This window comes from Toxorhynchites rutilus, chromosome 1 (assembly GCF_029784135.1).
Source record: "Toxorhynchites rutilus septentrionalis strain SRP chromosome 1, ASM2978413v1, whole genome shotgun sequence".
Taxonomy (NCBI): domain Eukaryota; kingdom Metazoa; phylum Arthropoda; class Insecta; order Diptera; family Culicidae; genus Toxorhynchites; species Toxorhynchites rutilus.
Genome location: NC_073744.1, coordinates 40,328,148 through 40,349,679, shown reverse-complemented (window position 1 = coordinate 40,349,679; position 21,532 = coordinate 40,328,148). Strand labels below are relative to the sequence as shown.

At 41.2% G+C, this 21,532-nt stretch overlaps 2 protein-coding genes across 8 annotated transcripts in view; one reads left to right on the top strand and one right to left on the bottom strand.

The window, feature by feature from the left end:
• LOC129762909 (uncharacterized) overlaps window positions 1-21,532 on the bottom strand; it is a 188,138-nt gene continuing 166,606 nt past the window's right edge. The window contains exons 6-7 of one of the 2 annotated variants that reach the window (XM_055761521.1): window positions 14,215-14,411; window positions 1-3,553 (exon numbers count right to left, since the gene is read on the bottom strand). In XM_055761521.1, coding sequence (XP_055617496.1) covers window positions 3,417-3,553; window positions 14,215-14,411 — 334 coding nt within the window. In that variant the 3' untranslated portion in view covers window positions 1-3,416. The remainder of the gene's footprint in view (window positions 3,554-14,214; window positions 14,412-21,532) is intronic. The other variant, XM_055761522.1, reaches the window with a different exon arrangement.
• LOC129762907 (probable multidrug resistance-associated protein lethal(2)03659) lies at window positions 14,851-20,455 on the top strand. 6 transcript variants are annotated; one of them, XM_055761518.1, is made up of 6 exons: window positions 14,851-14,871; window positions 15,943-16,495; window positions 16,576-16,801; window positions 16,871-18,783; window positions 18,843-19,942; window positions 20,007-20,455. In XM_055761518.1, exons 2-6 carry the CDS (start codon window positions 15,974-15,976, stop codon window positions 20,275-20,277), a joined length of 4,032 nt encoding a protein of 1,343 aa, XP_055617493.1. In that variant the 5' UTR covers window positions 14,851-14,871; window positions 15,943-15,973; the 3' UTR covers window positions 20,278-20,455. The 6 variants fall into 6 exon arrangements, with proteins under 6 accessions (XP_055617493.1, XP_055617487.1, XP_055617489.1 ...); XM_055761512.1 differs by lacking the exon at window positions 14,851-14,871 and adding an exon at window positions 15,122-15,280; XM_055761514.1 differs by lacking the exon at window positions 14,851-14,871 and adding an exon at window positions 15,359-15,575.

The window sequence follows — 21,532 nt, the reverse complement described above, 5'->3', positions numbered from 1 at the left end:
TTCTGTAAAGTGATACATCTTAGCTAGTATATATTATGTTTTTGTTCAATACATACTTTCATTAATATAGTTTTTCAGTATAATTGAAGTAGTATTTTTGTTTTGCTTTTTTCTCTTTTCTTTCCCTCTTCGTGTGTTTTGTTGATTTTTCTTCATAGAAAATAAACTCCAAGAAAGGTGTGTAGCATTCAGTAATCTTTTTTTGTCATTTTTAATATCTTTTTATTAAACAGGAGATAGAATAAGAATAGTCTCAAGATATTAAATTCATTTTTCTGCGTTTTGCTTTTTCAATAATCATAGAAAATAGTTTTGATAGCGCATTCTGGTATTATAGCTTGTTTTGTAGTAAATAAGAGCTTCTCTAATTTACATTCATCTACTCCTGTACTGCCACTTTCGTTCCATTCATATTAGCGTTTTAATTACTCATTTATTTGAAATTCTACTCGTTTGCGATCGTGAAATTGGGTTCGAATGACATATGTGTGTTTGTGTGTGTTTGTGATAGGGTGCTTTTTCCTATTAATACGATCGAATGGCTGTGAGAACGTGTTTTCATAAATGTCTACACTATTGTATCTTAAGTTTTACGTAAGTTCGCTACGCTCTGTTTTAATGGTGGTTTGTATTGGTTTCGGGTAGCAAAACGTGCCAATTTTGAAATTCTTCCCCAGATTTCAAAGTTTTAACGTTTTTAGCTCATTCTAAACAATCTACTCTCTGTGTGTTCGGAGAGCTTCTCAACTACTTTCAAAGTATCATCATGTTTTAATTTTTTCTTACTGCTATTATTTGGTTTACTCTTAGGTAAACCATTTGCAACGAATCTTCGAGTCTTATTATAATTATGTCATATTTTACACTATATCGATTGGAAATAAGAGTTGGATTTAAGGGAATACATGTTAGTTTCGGCTAATGAGACATATAAATGGTTGTATGCAAAGACTTTGTATCGCAGCGAGGAAACGAAGTTGTCGACACATTACTTGTTGGTGTCTTAATATGTCAATTTAAAATCAAATCTGTTTTGTTACATTTTTATTATGTTTTATTTTCATTGTATGTATTTCCGCTAATTATTCAAAGCCTCTCTTCATTGGCTTAATTTTTCTTGATGGTTATATCATATATCAGTTAAAGCATTTTTGTTTGGTCGTTTAATTCTAAAATTCACACATTCATTAGGGACTATGTCTGATAACTGAAGCCGGGTATGGGGGAACAATATTTCTGTTTTTGTTAGGTGTCTAGTCGCAATAAGCTCTCTATAGTTTGCGTCATTATTGTTTATATCTATTTCATATTATTCGTAACATATTCACTAGGTGTTCATGCGTTGTGTGAGTGCAAGCTTCTGTCGTCTTCCGTTGCGCAGAACACGTTGGCTAGACATGAAACTAGCAAAGTACGGAATATTTCTCCGAAAATCTTCCCCTATTTTGGGGGAAACATTCCTGACGAATCGCTAAGGGTTTCAGCACTCATGTCTCGACGCTGATGAAGCATCGCATATTTTGGAACTAATTAGTGGGAAACAAAACTAGTGAGGTGTTTTTTCATGTTTCGTCTTAATAGATAATAATTTCAGACTAGAAGTAGATTCGTGTTTCTCCTTCGTAATATCACATGCGCTTCTCACTGTTATATGGAGTACTATTTATTTCGCGTCAATTTTGGTTTGTCCTTTTCTAGATAAAGGTAACAAAAGCACAATTAAAACGAGCAGAAAATTAGAATTCTTATATACTATTTTCTTTGTGCTTTATCAAAATTTGTTTTCAAACAGCGGGTATAGAACCCTAGGGCGCTAGTGCTATTTATTTCTCATACTGTTGACTCATTGGTGAGTACACTATGTATTACTTTCACTATGTTTATCTGAGATTAATTGTAAAGCAGTCATATTTTGTTTTCAAGTATCATTGAGTTGTTACAAATCATTGTATTATATTGTATTGTATGTACTAGAATCATTATCTTATTTTAATTCAAACGCTATAAGAATAGAAGTAAAAACTGTGGTGCTGTGTTCTATATTATTTATAATCATTTCTTTCCTTTTATCTTCGGATAATTCTTGGGCCTTCCAGCGGTGCTGCCCCTCTCTATGTACTCTGTTTACTGTTTTGTCTTTCGTTTCTTTCTTTGATGCTAGTCTAGTCTGAATTTTGGGAATCCTAAAATGCCGCTATTAATTCTATCAGAACTAATCGTTCAGTAAGATAACAATTGCATTCTGCGAACCGCTCACAATTATTTCTTCTTTAATCTATCACCATTTTTTACCAATTTAATCTTCAAAAGTATTTCACACGATTATGGATTGTCATTTCAGATTTGCGCGTGTTTAAGCATTTCTGCGTTGATTCATGTATTTTTGCTATGATTTGATGTTCATGCTACGGAAAAAGATCTACGACGTAAAAAAAGTGTCTTCAACAATTGAAATGAGCTGAAGCAAACTGCGGTAGGTATGATGCATCCGAACTAAGTTCTACGTGGATATGCATTGAGACTACAAAGTCGAATCGCTACGGTTTTCTGGATTTCATATGTTTTGTCTTAAATTGAAATAGCATTTTTTTCTCTCTCTGGTAAACTGACGGATAATACTCCCTTACTCTTCTGCCTAGTGTTTGAATCTAAAACAGTGGAAACACAGGACTAAATAATTTGGTCTTTCATCTTGTTTTTTTCTTCTTTATTCCCTAAATGTAAAATGTTCCCTACGTCTGGTGTGTTAGCCTTTTCTGCTACTTTGCTACTGGCTCTACAATTTCATTTTTTGTTGTTGTTACCTTTAAGTTCAAAAATCGATTACGATGGTTGTTAATTTTAAATTCTCTCCTCTTCTGATGCTACGATATGGCGATGATTTCTCGCGTACATTGGCGCCAATTCTTGGTTCATCCGTATTATAATTGTTGAGAAAGCAAGCCTCTCTGCTTGTTGTTGATTTTTTCATCTTCATATATCCTTGGAAAATGCTACGGAATTGTTCCTACGAAATGCTGCTATCATGTCTCTCCCCCTTCAATATCGGCGCTACCAAATTGCGGCGCGTTCTGCACCCGCGAAAATAGTTCGGTTTTCCCGTAGCAGTAAGCAACGTTTCACGTTCAAAAAAGATCACTTCAGTGGTATGTTCTTAGCTAAGTGGTATCACCATTTGGTGTCTATCAGTAAGAATAGCGTTTTTGAAAGTTTTTCTTTGTTTTGCTACAGTTACAGTTCGTTAAATGGTCCCTAGAGAGTCGCGAGAAAATAAACTACCATTTATAGGCGCTACTGTTCGTTTTTTATTTTCGTTTTTCTAGTTTTCCTGGTGATCGTTTTTCATTGTAGTTATTCGGTTTGCTTGTCAAATTCACGTTGTTCCGTTGCGTCGTTCGTCCATGGTTGCGGCCAATTTATGACCGAATTTCGGCAATCTCGACGGTGACACTTTCGTTCTGATGTGGGTGAGCCGTTCCGTTGTCCTTAGCGTGCTGACTGCGATTCGATGAGGCCGAAGCATTGCTGCTACCTCGGGAGCCACGGCGGGAACCTGTTTGGGATTTGCGAGAAAGCGAATGAAAGATAACGAAAGATATCAGTGAACTTCATTTGTTATGTTTTTTGGTGTAAACAACGCTGTTTCAATCACAGAACATTCAACTACTTTTGAACTACAATGATGTGTTTTAACAATACCACCGCTACATAATATAACAAATTATTAAAACTTAAGCTTGGCTCATTTAGAATGCGTGTATTGCTAATCCATTCTGAAAAAAGTAATAACAATATATTTCAAAATTGAAACAACTAATCCATAATTGTTTCGAAGAAAATCTTTCACATTACTGTTGATACCGCTCATCAGTCGGTGCACACCTTCTTCAGTCAAGGTTCCACCAATTCTCCATCAATGACCAATGACCGATGTTAAATTCATGGTCTTATTCGTTTTAAATACACATATTTACGAAAGCAAACTTGAATTAGGAACTTGAATCTGTTAGGAACCTCGCCGCGAGGAGTAACCATGTTGCGATCAGGAACCTTGCAGAACTTGATTCATGGAATCTGGTTGTGATCTGCTTTCGCATATGTTCCATCGTCGATCAAGACACATCCATCGCGTTCCGTCAGCACCTGGTCGTGCTGACTGTTTATTAGTTAAGACTTCGGTTTAATTGCCAACTTGCTAAGTGATACTTGAAGCCAGACTTCCGCAAAACACTTACACATGTTGACGCGATGTGAAAATTCCATGTTTTTATTTGAACACGAACATGATTTTCGCTTGTGTTGAATGTCTATCCCAAACACGAACAATGATACACAAACATAAACATGTGTAAACAAACACGATGTTTATAAATCAAGAACATCATGTACAAACATACCACCCGTTGTCGCAATATTCATTGCTTTCGTTTTTTTCCTTTTCATGCACGGGAAAAAATAACTCCTCTTTCCTTTTTGTAGAGTATTTTTTCACAAAAACTAACTAGAAATTTAGTTCGTGTTGCAAAAATTACATGCACTCAGAGGCTATGAATTCATTCACATTTTGCAAGTCTGATTAAATGAGAAAACATTCTCTGAATAGAAAGAAGCTTTCTATGATTTTTTTTTTCTCCATGCATGTTGCCAATTGAAGTCTGAGAAACCGAGTGCACAGAGCGGGGCGACGTCATACAAATACTGACCAAATAAATAAATACTCAAAAATAAGTTTTAGATGCACTTTCAAGAAAGTTCACACCTATTGTTGGTATTTTAATTTGGGTAACTAAACATCTCCGCCATGCTCTATTCAATTTTAGTACTTGTTCAGAAAGCTGATAATAGCCGATGTTACATAAATTCAATTTATAAATTGATACGTGGATTAAATAATGGTATTAATTGTGAAGAACTCTGATATCAATTGACGCTTATTTTGTTCAGAAGAGATGAAAAGGTGTATTTTATTTGCCCAAAATTTTAGATGAAGCACCCATTGTCATGATAAATGTTTCCCTTCCCATTTCATATCAACACACTAAGACATTGTGTGTTGAGTGGTGGTGGTGTGGTGTCCAATTCGTTTCTTTTACTCTACACACTGCTGTTGCTCAGAATGAAAATGCGAGAGAAACTGAACATCATGTGAAACAAACATGTCACATTTTTGAACAACGGGTACGAAAAAATTATGTTTGTTATGTTTGTGAACATAGGGAGAACATTGTTCGTCTCGTACCCAGTGTTTAATGTGAAATACGGAAGACTGGGATAGACAGTTAACACTCTCACTGCCATGTGTGTTACCGTGCGCACGGCGATTTAAATTCACGAGCTGCCTCCGCATAGTAGAACACAAAATGTAGGGTGAAAAACTAGCCATGGACGATCAGGCACACAATCGTTTTAAACTACAAGGTTTTCCTAATTTTATTTGTGATATAAATAGATAGAACAAATAGCAAGGCACATTCCGTCAGTGGAATTGTCAGGCAGGTTCATCGCCTGTAGCGAGACAGCGATTAGCTGAATAATACGTCCTTCAAAATGATAGCACTACAGTGTAAGGAGCAACTCAGAAACTATGAAACAAACACTAAACTGTGACAAACTAATGCTTTGGTTACTTAGAATTCGGAATCATAAAATCAGTTCTATCTCGGCAGGGTTTATTGTACTTTCAACCGGGACAAAGTCTTCAGTCAAAATAAACGTTATTGATTGTACGTTCAAGAAAAAAAATCATGATCTGATGTGATTCAAAACATTTTGTACACTCCGCTGTTCAACCTGAGTACATTCCTCTAGTCTGGTTACCTCGCAGGGCTTTCGGGCTAGAATCTGCCCAAAATACATCTCCACGTACGTTTCGTCGTCCATAAGCAGGCATGTTTGGTCCTAGGTTAGAACCATACTGGGTATCTTCCAAACGCATGGTTTGAGCTTGAGCTTGGGTAGACTGCACACTTCGTAGTTGACAACGCACTGAAAGACGCCTAGGAGAAGCAATGATTTCCTGTTACAATAGCATGGTTCCCATGCGATTATCATGAAAGAGATAGTTGTTAGTGGGGAGAGATAAAAATCACGGTTCACTGAGGTGAGTGATGTGATTGTGTGAACGCGAACTATCGATCACTCGACGAAACGAATTTCCGAAAATCTTATGTATCGCAATACGCGACAGAGATTATCTCTAGGTAACCTGAGAAGAAATACATGTAAAATAGATTAAACCGGTTAGGTGTTCTGTTATTTATCGCAATATTTATCGAAATTCAATCGTGACGGCGGACAGTTATCTTTGGGAAACCTGAGAAGGTAACCGAGAGAATTCCTGTAAAAGCAATACAACTGGCGTTATACTCTGTTATTCATTGCGCGTACTCCGTAACGAACTCTAATAGCTACGGCGGAGAGTTAACTGTTAACTGTGAGTAGGTAACTTCTGGAGAGAGAACTCCTGTAAAACCAATACGACCTGCGATATATTCCGTTATTCAACAGTATCTTCCGAACGCGTGGTTTGCTCACTAAATTTGCTTCAGCGTCCGATTTGGTTGCAGACTGGCACTAAAAGAACAACAATCCTCTCGCAGGCAGATTTTTCGGACAGCAGGTTCGCGTTACTCTTGATGGTTTTAGATCAATCCTCAAGACGGTGGCTGCGATTGTGACTTTGAAGGTCTAAACAAATTGATTAGTGCTTTCAATTATAATTCGACATAGCTTTGACAGCGATAAAAGGTTGCGGTCCGGATAAGTGTTAGCGATAGGTTCTGACGTCAGTTACATTCGAGAAGTACCAAATAATTTGGTCGATTTGAGATTCTGTTTGATTTGGTGGCCTCCATGTGTATCAGTGAAAGATTTTATGCTGGGACTATACTACGTGCGGCTATATTCTTGAATGTGTCGATGAGTTTCCGGCCTTTTTCATCAGGCAACTGATGTGGTATGTACATGGTCCACTCTGACTGAACCAATAAAGTACTTTTTAGGACTTGGTACACTATGGCTGAACAATTTCGAAATATTTTGCAATCAATTAACGGCTGTGAGTCAAAGTGTGCCATTCTGAAAATTAGAACGAGTATGGGTGTGAGGCTGAAACTGGATATGCATCTGGTTGTGTTCAGCATAATAGCCTCTGTCATTGCAAGCATGAATAAGATTGCGCGATTTACATGTTAAAGCATATATTTCCCATTTTCAATCATCTTAGGCAGTGTTCCTCAATAGAATCGTCAAATTTGATTTTTTTTAAATATGCCCTCCACTCACCCCCATCTCGAAGAAATTCTTATTCGAGAATCCTAAAGTTGAGCACCAGTTATTTTTTGCTGGAAAAAAAATAAAACAATTTCCAACAATTTTTTTATTCAACAGGACAACACAAGATATTTAGGTACGAGGTGAGTGGACAATAATATGTAGAGAAAAGATGTATGGATCCCAGTGAAAAATAGTATTTCTTTTAAGGGATCCAATATAATATAAGAATATAAGATAGTAAAAAAGATAAATAGAAAAACAATTTATTGTCATCGCTACAGTCTAAACCGTATTCTGAAATAGTACAAGACCGTGAAGACTAGCGTTTTCCCTGATTTGTTCAGTCAGAGTGGACCAAGTTCATTTTCTAACATACTCGAAAAGTGTACCTTATACGCTATCAGTTTTAAGTACATTCTAACAAGGTAAGCTTCAAGAAAAGATTTTGAAAAAACTTGCAATACTATAAAAAATAACTTGCAATACTATAACTTGCAGACAAAACACAAAAACATCACCGTGGACAGTGAAGAAAATCTCAAGATCAAAAAAGTTCAAAGATCTCGTGGAAGATCCAACTGCTACCCGTTATATCCTCTAACTACTTCTCTCTTCATCCCATCCTCCAGTAGTTTATATGCTCACAGAACTTTGGTCTTCAATAACATAAACAACATAAACCACTGAAAATAATTCTGGTTCTGCAGCAAAGTTGAATTTCTCTTGAAAATCAAGACAAAGGCTGGATTGTTAAAAATTAAATCAGGACGTCCCAAATAGATCTCAAAATCAGGACATGCCCTGCTAAATCAAGACAGATGGTAACCCAATCTATTCCTAGGGAGTGCCCTGGGTCTAGAAACGGAAATTAAATCGCCAAAGGTGGACTGTTTAGAAACTGACTGGAACCAAAAGCAAAATAGTTGAGGGTCCGTCCGTTTGAACTACTGAAAAGCACAATATCGCTTCTAGATGGATGAATTCGATTTTTTCATCATTTAACGGACATTCGTGATGAGTTCAGACTTTGGTTCAATAAAATTATTCTTCTCACGAGCGATAAACGCCTGAGTTTCCAACTTTATACTTGAAGTTTTTCTTAATATGTCCGTATTACCCCACCTCTCCTACATGGTTCACTCTGACTGCATACTATGGGGGGTTTTCGTTGATTATTCAGAACAATTTCGATCCGCTATCTCTGCTGTATGCATGATTTTCCAAATCTGATAAATGTGAGACGTAGCTTATGCTTAATCTAATGGAATCAATAACTGGGTTTTTTTTAATTTTGCGATTCGGTCCCCTCTGACTTAAAACCGACCATATTGACCATTTGCATGTTGGATCGATAATATTTTGTAAACAACCTGTCGATATCCGTAGAATGAGGTTTCAATACAGGCTTGTTTACATCATCTGTGATCTGAATTCCGATTCCAGTGCCTTAGAATCGGGTATCGAGTAGTGGATTCATGTTATATTTTTGATTTCATATTTTTGTTTGGTTATGGATAGACATAGGGGTCTTCTTCTTCTTCAATGGCACTAACGTTCCTAGAGGAACTTCGCCGTCTCAACGTAGTATTACTTGCGTCATTTTTTATTAGTACTTAGTTGAGAATTCTATGCCAAATAACACGCCTTGCAATGCATTCTGAGTGGCAAGCTCTAGAATGACATAGACATAGGGGTACTGGGGGCAAATTGGTCATGGGGGGCCAAGTTGTCACCTGCTTGTTTGGTAGTACAACTATTGACTATAGATGCCGTATTGATATTCACCTTATGTTTGAAGAATTTAATGACTTTTGAGTCACCCTGTACTTCAGTAGAGCTGTCGCATGTCAAAATATAAATAAAAACAGAAATTGCTTTCTCGATAGCCACCCGCTGTAGTTCTGTGCGCATGGTGTCTAAGGAATTTCTCGTGAAATTTAGTTTATTCAATCTTATATGTTGGACAAATCATCAGTTTAGGCGACTGTTCACATATTCTAGGGAAGGTGAACAGATATTTAGTTTAATCTCAGCGATTCATTAGCATAGAAATCACTTTGATGTTTGGGGGCAAAGTGGTCATAGGTGAATAACGACTTATAATGTTCTGTTTACTTAAGCTGATATACCTCATCACATTCTACTCTTGAAGAGGTTCCTTTTGTGGCTTTGACCCTGGAAAAATATTCCACTCGAACTAAACCAAGCCTCATTATGTGTTTCTTACTACGTTTTTGTATGCATGAGAAAATTTTAATTGAGACTCTAGGTGAATAGGCCAAGCTTATTTCATACATGTACCTACTATATCAAATATGATTGGAGTAAATTTGGACGAACAAAACGCATAAATCTATCCCATTTAGCCTGATATGTGCGAGTGACCACTTTGCCCCCACTAGGTGACCACTTTACCTCCAAGTAAAAAAAAAGTTCGATTTTCCACTTTTTTTCTAATGATGAAAAATGTACTATTTTGAAATTTTATAGTAAAAACCGTTCGCTATATTGAACAACAATGAGTTGAGCTATAATATTCTTAGTAAAACGGGAATTGAAGCGCTAGGTGGACGCTGGAAATGGACATATTCCTTAGGGTGGCCACTATGCCTCCACTTCCCCTCTTCTCGATGTATGATTGTTTAGATAATCGAAGCTTTGTTTGTATTCAAATATACAGGGTTTTCCATTTCGGGCTTCCGAAAGTATACAGCCCTGCGCTGACAACCGTTTGACATAGCTGTCAACCAAAGCGTCATATCGTTAGTTGATTGTCTGCCATTTTACAATATGGATCGTTTTAGCATCGCACAACGTGTTAATTTTGTTAAATTATACTATAAAAATGATGAAAAACCGGCAAATGTTTTTCGAGCATTACGGACGGATTTTGGTCGTCATGGACGGCCTACAGAGCACACAATCGCTAATGTAGTGCGTAAATTCGAACAAACTGGATCCGTAGCGGATATTGTGAAACCTGTGCATCATCGTAATGTGCGTTCGGCCGAAAATATTGCTGCTGTTGCTGCCAGTGTGGAGGATGACCCTAATGTTTCGATTCCACGGCGTGCTCCGCAATTGGGCTTGTCAAACACATCATTGTGGCGAATTTTGCATTTGGTCTTGCACCTACATCCATATAAAGTCCGCGTGGCACCTACATCCATATAAATTAGAGCGTGGTGATCATGGAATGCGTCGGGCATACGTCGATTGGGTGAACGAACAACATCAGCAAAATGCTGAATTTTCGCATCAAATTTTCTTCACCGATGAGGCACATTTCGAGCTTGGTGGCTATGTGAACACCCAAAATTTCCGTATATGGGGTTCATAAAATCCACACGTGATTGTTGAGAGGCCATTGAATCCGCCAAAAGTCACTGTTTGGTGCGTATTATGGTCTGGTGGAGTCATCGAGCCGTATTTCTTTGAAAATGAGGACGGCGAGACGGTAACTGTGAATGGTGAGCGCTATGGCCGCATGTTAACCGATTTTTTTTTTGCCACAAATTGAAGATATGGATACGGATGACATGTGGTTTCAGCCGGACGGCGCCACGTGCCACACAACACGACCGAACATGGCCATATTGCGAACGAAATTTGAGGGACGCATAATTTCGCGTTTTGGTGATGCCAATTGCCCGTCCAGATCATGCGATTTGAACCCGCTAGACTTTTTTTTTGTGGGGTTATGCGAAAGACCGTGTCTATGCCAACTCTCCGCAAACTCTTGAACATTTGAAAGACAACATTCGTGAAGTTATGACCGAGATACCGCCCCATATGTGCCGAAAAGTCATCGAAAATTACCTGTTCCGGATCAAGGTGTGCGAGGAAGCCCTAGGTGGACATTTGAATGATGTTGTATTTCACACATAATGGCATAAACCACACTTTAATTTGAAATAAAAGTTTCATCGAAATTCGAATTCTAAGTGTGTTTTATTTCAATTTACTTTCGGAATTTAAAGTTGGAATACCCTGTAGTACCTTTGTTTTAAATTCAGCGAAGTAAATTTCAGTTTAGTTATCGTATGAGGTTGAGTATATAAATTTATGTACTGTAGCCGTGTAGATAAATACCCGTCGCGATCGGAAAGTCACGTTGAATAACGAAATATATCACCAGTTCAAATTGCCTTCTCAGGTTACCCAAAGATAATTCTTCGTCGTTGTGATTAGAGTTCGAAAAAGAGTACGTAAAGGGTGTGTCACATCAAATTGCATCACGGAAAAAACGCTGTAGAAATTCGCCCAGTAGACCGATCCTTTTGAAAATTTTAGACAGTAAAATAAAAACTATTACACAACTTTTGGCATTTTCTTTTTATTCATACTTCGAGCCCAAGCCCGTATGCTCGCACCTTCCTCTTTACCCCGTCCATAAGGTTCTGTACAACGTCAGGTTGTAGTTTTTTTTGAACAGAAATCCATTTTCTCTTGAAGTCCGCCTCCGATTTGACAACTTTTGGGTTCTTCCGGAGGGCCTGCTTCATAATCGCCCAATATTTCTCTATTGGGCGAAGCTCCGGCGCGTTGGGCGGGTTCATTTCCTTTGGCACGAAGGTGACCCCGTTGGCTTCGTACCACTCCAACACGTCCTTTGAATAGTGGCACGAAGCGAGATCCGGCCAGAAGATGGTCGGGCCCTCGTGCTGCTTCAATAGTGGTAGTAAGCGCTTCTGTAGGCACTCCTTAAGGTAAACCTGCCCGTTTACCGTGCCGGTCATCACGAAGGGGGCGCTCCGCTTTCCGCAAGAGCAGATCGCTTGCCACACCATGTACTTTTTGGCAAACTTGGATAGTTTCTGCTTGCGAATCTCCTCCGGAACGCTGAATTTGTCCTCTGCGGAGAAGAACAACAGGCCCGGCAGCTGACGAAAGTCCGCTTTGACGTAGGTTTCGTCGTCCATTACCAGGCAATGTGGCTTCGTCAGCATTTCGGTGTACAGCTTCCGGGTTCGCGTCTTCCCCACCATGTTTTGCCTTTCGTCGCGGTTAGGAGCCTTCTGAACCTTGTATGTACGCAGGCCCTCCCGCTGCTTGGTCCGCTGGACGAATGAACTTGACAAATTCAGCTTATTGGCGACATCCCGGACCGAACTTCTCGAATCACGTCTAAACTGCTTAACTACGCGCTTGTGATCTTTTTCACTGACGGAGCATCCATTTTTGCCGTTCTTCACCTTCCGGTCGATGGTTAGGTTCTCGAAGTATCGTTTTAGTACTCTGCTGACCGTGAATTGGACGATTCCCAGCATCTTACCGATGTCCCGATGTGACAACTCCGGATTCTCGAAATGAGTGCACAGGATTAATTCACGACGCTCTTTTTCGTTCGACGACATTTTTCCAAATTTACGAAAAATTGATAGTAAAGCATGGCCAACGTGATCTATACACTCTTATCTGATTATAAGCGAAAGCTGAAGATATAATTCATAAAAATTAAATTTCTACAGCGTTTTTTCCGTGATGCAATTTGATGTGACACACCCTTTACAATTGTAAAGAATTTCTCTCGGGTATCTTCTGCGGTTTCTCAAAAATTACTCGATTGCAGCGTACATGCAATGAATAACGGAATATATCGCCGACTCGATTGATTTTAGCGGAGTTCTCTGGGTTATCTTCTAAAGTCTGCCACAGATACCTCGACGCATTCGCGATAGGATTTCGATCAAAAATAAGTGCGATAGATAATAGGATTTATAGATTTCTCTCGGTTCCCTTCTCAGATTTCTCAAAGATAATTATTTCGAGAATTATTTCGATGAGAAGTACGTGTGATAAATAACAGAATATATAAATGTGGAGCCGATCTGGCGTGGAGGTAACATCCATACTTCTCACGCTCAAGATCACGAGTTCAATTCTCACTCCCGACATTCTTCCAAAATGGAAGGTAAACGTGACGAACCAGCCAGAAGCGTTGAAAGTCACTATAATACAGAAAAAAAGAATATATAGATTCATCTCGGTTACCTTCTCAGGTATCTCAAATATAACACCCCGTCGTAGCGATTCGATTTAGATAAAAAGTAAATGCGTTAAATAATCCAATATATAGTCGGTCCAGTTAGTTTTACAGGTTTTTCTTCTCAGGATACCCGAGACAATTTCTGCCCCGTCACATCACATCACTTACCTCAGTGAGTCATGATTGTTACTTCTCCCGCTATAGAGGCAACCCTTCTGGCCTTCGGACGGCGAATATCATACTAACCTTTTCCTGGTGACTGTATGGACGAGGCCAGCGTCGTTATTGACTATTTAAAGTTCGAATCACCGAAATTTGCACAATGAGAATGATTTGCTACTCCCAAGCGTCGTTCGGTGTGATTTTCGTACAATTTCGCTGGGTCAGGTCTGCAACGGAGAGCAACTACCAAATGTACAGTCTACCCAAGCTCAAGCTCAAGCTTTTCATCAGGCAACTGATGTGTGCTGTATATACTAATTACATATTTATATTCATATTCGCATATTCGTTGTTCCTGCTGTGCGTAGCATTCGATTCTGTTATTATCGGAACTTGTAAGGTGAGGACTGTGCACGTTTATGATGCTGATGTTGAAGAGTAGGCCCTCAATCCTGAATCTGCATCACGTTCAACTTTTGAAAAACAAGTCAGATCGTAACGAAACTGTAGATACTGAAAGAAGAATACATGCGAAACAAACTGATGTCAAAATATGACAGAACCGACCACAAGGGGCGCTACAATTGGAACGATTCCGGATTCTATATGGCTAGAGCTTTATGGTATGGTACACTAAATTCTTACTACACAGAGGGGTCACACACTAGTGTACACATCACAGAAGGGGGTCGATAGCTAATCAGAACGATGACGATCGAGCAAACGAACAAATTGTAGGAACACAAACAGAGATGGGAGTAGTAGCAATCGATTGCCCGCATACAGACCTAGCTTACCTATCGACGCGTTTGGTGAATGGGGACGTAGCGAGGCCATGCTGGGTTGCCGCGACGGCAGCCGCACGGACATTCGAGAGCCGCGACGTTCCTGACCGTGCAGCAGCTTGTTGTCACGCAACAGCGATACATTCATCAGCCGGGGGTTGGGGGTGTTAAAGATGGTCCGGTTATCGCGCCAGCGAGCCCTGGAAGAGAGAGTGAAAAAAAGAATGGATGATATTCGAGATAGGTGATTTGGTTGTTTCACAAGATAACAACATAAAGAATTATGAAGTGTTTCAAAATGTTGCGAAATCTTTTCGTTTTTGTTTATCGGAGTCAAAATTCCGGGTAGAGGAAGAGATTGGTGTAGCGTGATTGTCCCAAGATTGATAACTTTATCGCTCTGTAATGTAAATATGTTGTAATCGTGGCAATGGCAGGGAACGTTCACATGAAATGAATGACTGATAAATAGACCAGCATGATAAATGCTGGTATCCTTTCCAGCGCGATCGACGCTTAGATTAGATAAAACGAATCAATTAAGTGATATCGATAGCATCATATTACTGACGAAAGTATCGATACCAATCGGAGTAAGAAAACATTGTTTGGGGCACGATTGAACCTGCATATCAATAAGCAGATACCTGCCCTATACAGGTAAATGCTTGTATGTGGATTCTCGGCTATCATTGTGGCGCATTATGGCGTGCATCGAAGGAATGCTTCTGGATGTCGAACCGCGTGTTGTGCCTTCTCGCAGCCGGTTGAAACGGGCTTTCGGCAGAAATATGACCGCAGCATAAAATGCTCCCTCTCTTTCGAGAAAGAAGAATTCTCTCCATTCATGGCAGTTGACGAGAAGACGGGAGAGAGATTTTCCTATGCTTCTGCTGTGATGCCGTGATTAGTATGTGGTTGGATGGTATCACTCTGTTCAATGTGAAATTATCGTTCGTCGAAGTCAGACACAACTTTTTTGGGTGCGTGGAACTCTCTGTCCGGCCTGTGATACCGCATTCCCACCCAATTCGAAACGCGGACAGACAGCTGTTTTTCGTTCCTTTGTGTAAGTGCCATTCTGAAACTTCGAATTCCTCCTCATCCGCTCTGTTGAAACGTCAGCTGGCGACGCGCTTGTCTTGCGTTTCGGGCGTAGTTTATTTGTGTATCTTATCGGACGTGAATTGCAACTAGATGCACTGTCAGGAGAACCCATCATCAGCCGAACTGACACTGCAGGATCAGGCGTTTTTACGATAAACTGTATTATTTTTACACTCACTGAAAGCGGACACGAAATCGGCTGCGAACGGATTTGATTTGTTCCCTTTTTTCGTACGGTGACGTTGTTTTTGTGCTTGGTGAGCATGACCTTCTACGATGACTGTGCGGATCAATCGTCAGATGCTCGTGGGACCCCTCACATTGCAGGGCGTGTATCGATGGATGATGAAAAACCGGTTGAATCTGCCAACCACAGCGCGAGTAACCGCCATTGTTGATTAAAAGTTAATGATACGGTGGCTTTCTACTGCTGCTCTCACGTGATGTTAGCGAATTAATGTGTGAGAGAGAATTGACATTCTGGGGATTTACAACTTTACTACATAAACACACATCGGCCAATACTGAATGAAACTATCTGGCAGACACACCCACATGATATCTTAGTGAGGTAGATCAAACGCACCACTTCAATTTCTCTTTCTTCTTATCGATTCGTTTCAGGTCATTCACACTCAGCCACCAATGCACAACCATGAACCGAGACAAAGACTTCAGTAAGAACAAGAGCCCAAATCCTGTCCAGAATGCGTCCTTCATCTCGCGACGGACTTTCTGGTGGTTGAAGGATGTCTTCCTCGCGGGTTATCGGGGACAGATCAGTGAGGATCTACTGTATGCTACCCTTCCAGAGCACAAAAGCCAAACGCTATCCGATAAGTTCGAGCGATTATGGGCCGACGAGCTGCAGAGACCACAGCCCAGCTTGATGCGAACTTTCTATCGTGCCTATGGGAATGTCACTCTGTTTTGGGGGCTATTGTTTTCGTTCGTGGAGACAGCGAATCGAGTGGCGCAACCCCTGTTTCTGGGGGCGCTAGTGTCCTACTTCTCGCCCGGTCAAACAGAGATCAGTGAGCGGGAAGCTTACCTCTACGCGGCGGGAGTTATCGTCTGTTCGATGATCCCGGTTATCACATTCCATCCGTTTATTCTTTTCATCTTCGAGATCGGCATGAAGCTTCGTGTTGGTAGCTCTTGTTTGATTTACAACAAGGTAAGTGTGTCTATATATAGCCACTGTCATTGAGCGGGGAGATAAGGTGTTGCATCTCGCCAATCGTTGTATCTTTGCAGTCGCTTAAACTAACAAAGTCAACGACCACATCCGATGGGCTCAGTGGGAAAATTTTGAATCTGCTGTCTAACGACGTCGGCAGATTCGATATAGCACTCGCGTTCGTCCATGATCTATGGAAAGGTCCCCTGGAAGCCCTCCTGTTGGGATACTTTATCTATATCGAGATTGGTTATTCCGGTTTGCTGGGAATGGGATTCCTGCTGAGTTTCATCCCACTTCAAGGTAAGCAATGCCAACGAATTTCGGTACCTTCCATCAGAATGAACACTTTCTTCTATTATTCCCCACCAGCTTGGATCGGTAAGAAGACCGCCACCTATCGGATGAAAGCGGCCAAAAGGACCGATCTGCGGGTACGTTTCATGAACGAAATCATCCAGGGCATTCAGGTGATCAAGATGTACACCTGGGAGCATTCCTTTGCCAAGATGGTGAAAAATGTGCGGCGGAAGGAAATCAACGCGATCCGAGGGGGTGCCTACGTGCGAGCCACCCTAATATCGTTCTTTGTGGTTTCACGGGTATCGATCTTCCTCAGCCTGCTGTCGTATACGTATACTGGCAATCTCATCACTGCCCGCAAGGTGTTCATCGTGACTAGCTTTTTCAGCATTCTGAACGAGTCGATGGTGCATTTCTGGCCAATGGCGATCACTTTTTGCGCCGAGGGATACATTTCGGTGAAGAGAACGCAGGAGTATCTGCTGATTGGGGAGCGAAAGCCCTACTTGGTCAGTGCTCCCGAGAAAACAATCAAACGTAGCGCGTTGATTGAGCATGGGGAGAAGAAAAATTCAATAAGTGGAAAGGTGCCGAATGGTGCTAAGATTGAAGAGGAAGTGGAACATTTATTGGCGGTGAAGCGGGTAGTGAATATGAATAGTGACATAAAGAGCATAGTGATGGAGGACGTTACGGCACGATGGGTCGTAAGTGACGAAGAATCGAATGTAGGAGTGACAGCTGTGAGTACTACTGTCGAGAAAGGTCGCCTGTGTGTGGTTATTGGACCAGTGGGGTGCGGGAAAACGACACTATTGCAAGTGATTTTGGGTGAGCTTGAAGTAGATGAAGGCATCGTGCAGATAAACGGGTCGATGAGCTATGCAGCTCAAGAACCTTGGCTGTTTGAGGGCAGCGTTAGAAACAATATTCTGTTTATGGAAGAGTATGACGAGCAACGTTATTTGGATGTGGTGAGAGTGTGTGCCTTGGAGCGAGATTTTCAACTGTTTCCACACGGAGATCAAACCATAGTCGGGGAGCGAGGTATTAGCTTGAGTGGTGGTCAGAAAGCTAGGGTCAACTTGGCGCGGGCTATCTACCGGAAAAGTGATATCTATCTGCTTGATGATCCACTTTCGGCGGTTGATTCTCACGTGGGTAAGCACATCTACGAGTTGTGCATCCGCGAATTTTTAGCAGACAAGGTGTGCGTTTTAGTGACGCATCAGTTGCAGTACTTGAAGAATGTGCAGCATATAATATTGATGAGCGGTGGAGCGGTAGATGCACAAGGATCTTACCGGGAGATTAAGACGACTAAACTTGATTCCATACTGGCTTTAACCCCCGAGGAGTCACCTACCGAGGATAAGTTTGACAAAGACTTCCAGAAACTGACTGCCCATAGCGAGAAAGTGAATTTGAACGAAGAAAAACAAGAGGAAGAGAAAGAATCTCAGGGTGAGGGACAAGTAAGCAAGGCTGTGTACAAATCATACATCGCGGCGACCGATAGCTGCGTGTGGATATTCTTCATATCGGTCTTAGTGGTACTGGCGCAAGTTGCTGTAAGTGGGGTAGACTATTTCGTAGCCGAGTGGGTGAATTGGGAAGAATCGCTTGGACCGAAAAGCTTCCCATCGAAAGAGAATCAAACCATCGAGGACCTGTCAGATCACAACGTGCTGCCGGTGGCAAAAGCGGAAGCAAGTCACGAAGACGAACGACAGCGATACATTTTAATCTATACCATCCTTATAGGGTTCTTTGTATACCTTATCCTGCAGCGTACGTTTTCCTTTTTTTATGTCTGCTTGAGAATCTCCATGAATCTCCACGATCGAATGTTCCGTGGCCTAACTCGCGCAACGATGGAGTTCTTCACCAATAATCCTTCCGGGCGGATACTTAATCGATTTTCCAAGGATATTGGCGTAGTGGATTCAACTCTTCCTATGGCATTGATTGACTGCCTTGTGGTGAGTACATTTAACTTGAGAGAAACAACATGGTCACTACTTCTTGTGTGTTATTCCAGTTCTTTCTGGAGATGATCGCCGTGGTGGCACTGGTTTCGATCGTCAACTACTGGTTCCTGTTGCCGACGATCATAATCGCTTTTCTCATGTACTTCATACGTAAGATCTATTTGAACACCTCGCGGGTGGTGAAACGAATTGAATCCGTGAACCGATCACCCATCTTCTCCCAAACGAACGCAACCCTGCAGGGTTTGACCACAATTCGTGCCTTCCAAGCGCAGAGAGTGCTGAGCAAAGAGTTCAACGAGTGCATGGATGTAAACACATCAGCGTGGTATGTATTTATAACCACCACGAGAGCATTCGCGCTGTGGTTGGATGTTGTGTGTGTGATCTATATAGCGGTGGTTACGATGAGCTTTCTGCTGATGGGACAGAACGCACTCGGCGGAAGCGTGGGGCTGGCAATCACGCAAACGATCAGCTTAATCGGGATGTGCCAATGGGGAATGAGGCAGTCGGCGGAGCTCGAGAACCAAATGGTATCCGTGGAGCGAATCAATGAGTATTCGAGATTGAAACCGGAACCGCCGCTGGAGACCGCTCCTAAATACCGACCCCAGAGATGCTGGCCAGAGAATGGCGTAATAAAATTTACCAACGTGGATTTGCGATACTCTGATGGGGGCGAAAATGTGCTGAAGGATTTGAACTTCACGATCAGACCTGGTGAAAAAATTGGAATCGTTGGAAGGACCGGTGCTGGTAAGTCCTCTCTGATACAGGCGTTATTCCGGCTGGCACCGTACGAAGGCACAATCGAGATAGATGGTATCGATACGAAAACACTGGGATTGAAGGATTTAAGGAGCAAAATATCGATCATTCCCCAAGACCCGATATTGTTTTCTGGAACGCTGCGGAGCAATTTGGATCCGTTCGAGGAGAAAAACGACGAGGAATTGTGGAGTGCAATCGACCAGGTGGAGCTGAAAGAGGCCGTATCCTCGTTGGTCGGAGGGTTGGAGTGCCGGATGTCGGACGGAGGGAGCAATTTTAGCATGGGTCAGCGACAGCTAGTTTGTCTCGCTAGGGCGATTCTTAGAAACAATAGAATTCTAGTGTTAGATGAGGCCACTGCCAATGTCGATCCAGAGTAAGTGTTGATGAAATATCCTGAATTTTCTGAAGTGATGATTTTGTTTATGAAAAATTTCCAGGACCGACAAGCTTATCCAAACCACGATACGCACTAACTTTTCCGAGTGCACAGTATTAACGATCGCCCACCGGCTGCACACGGTCATGGACAGCGATCGGGTGCTAGTGATGGATGCTGGGCGGGTAGTCGAGTTCGGACATGCCCACGAGCTGATACACGGTCCGACAAGCAATCTGAGGCGGTTGGTAGAACAAACAGGAGTGGCCACAGCGGCCATGCTGATGCGAATAGCTGACGAAAATCACAGGAAGCTTGCCGAGAGCAAGTAGTAGAAATTATTACAGGAATTGTTTTAGCTAGCAACTAGCAACACTGCTTAGGGAATAAAGTGCTTACAACGGTTTTATGTTCACATTTTTACCTCGACTAGGCTTCACGCAAAAGCGACACAATTTTGTACTTAACAACAAAGAAAATTAATACAAGGAAGATTATCACAAAATTTAACAGGCGTTGTTTGATTGCAAAGTGTTGCTACCGAGTCAATTGGGCCGAAGCATCTATCGATAAAGAGCATCCAACGACGGAAATGATTACATGGCTGAATGTGAATACAATGGTTATTGCATGACGCACGCAGCGAGCATTGAACACAATGGACACTGGCGTTAGATAATGATGATATAACATAGGAAAAAAAAATAAGCATAGCAGATGAGCGTTGGACGACGGACAGATTAAATGCTGTTAAAATTATGAACTGTTGAACAGTCGAATTCTCATCGCAGAACGCATCAATTGATGTTTCGCTTTAAGTTATTTAAAATGATATTAGATAAAACAAATATTCAATTTGCCATTCCGACTATTCCAAGTCGGACGTCGGAAAACGTGGTCTACCTGATTCAGAGGCATACAAATATTGCCACTAGATATCGATCGGCACGCTTTCGGACGGCGCTATTTCCCCGGTGGTGAGCGACGAATGCAAACAAACATTCGGAAGTGTTTAGTTAATCTATTTTCATTCCCGTTGTTCGACCTTGACTCAGTGATGTTGTGTTTGATTTGAGTTGGTTTGGGTTTGAACATCGTCCACAGCGGAAACGGGAAAAAGAGTTGAACCCGGTGAAGGTCGCGTCGCGACGTGGTTGTAGCTGGAGGGCACATAAATAAGTGCCACGGGCGTTTGCACTTTGTGTATATTTACATATCCGAACGTTAGCATCAGCCGGATAAGTGCTGGACAGAGAGTTGATTATCGTTTCAGCTATGTTTCTGTTTAGTTTTCTGATTATAAGCTGTCTCATAGCGTCTTGTGGTTTATCGTTAGTTAAGAGACTGCTGGCAAAGGCAAATGTATTTAACGTATGATGTTGAATAACATGTGGAATTCCTTTTGTTTGGAGATGACGTCAGTTGTTTAAACCGCTTTCGCGAGAGTGTCTGTTATCTCGAGGAAGATTATTTACAAATCACCAGAGGTCATTTTTATTCAAGTGTTTCCATTTCGAGCACTTTTTGCCCAATAAGTTTTTCCACACTGAATTGTCTTTCTTGAGCTAAACTGACAATCATAATAAT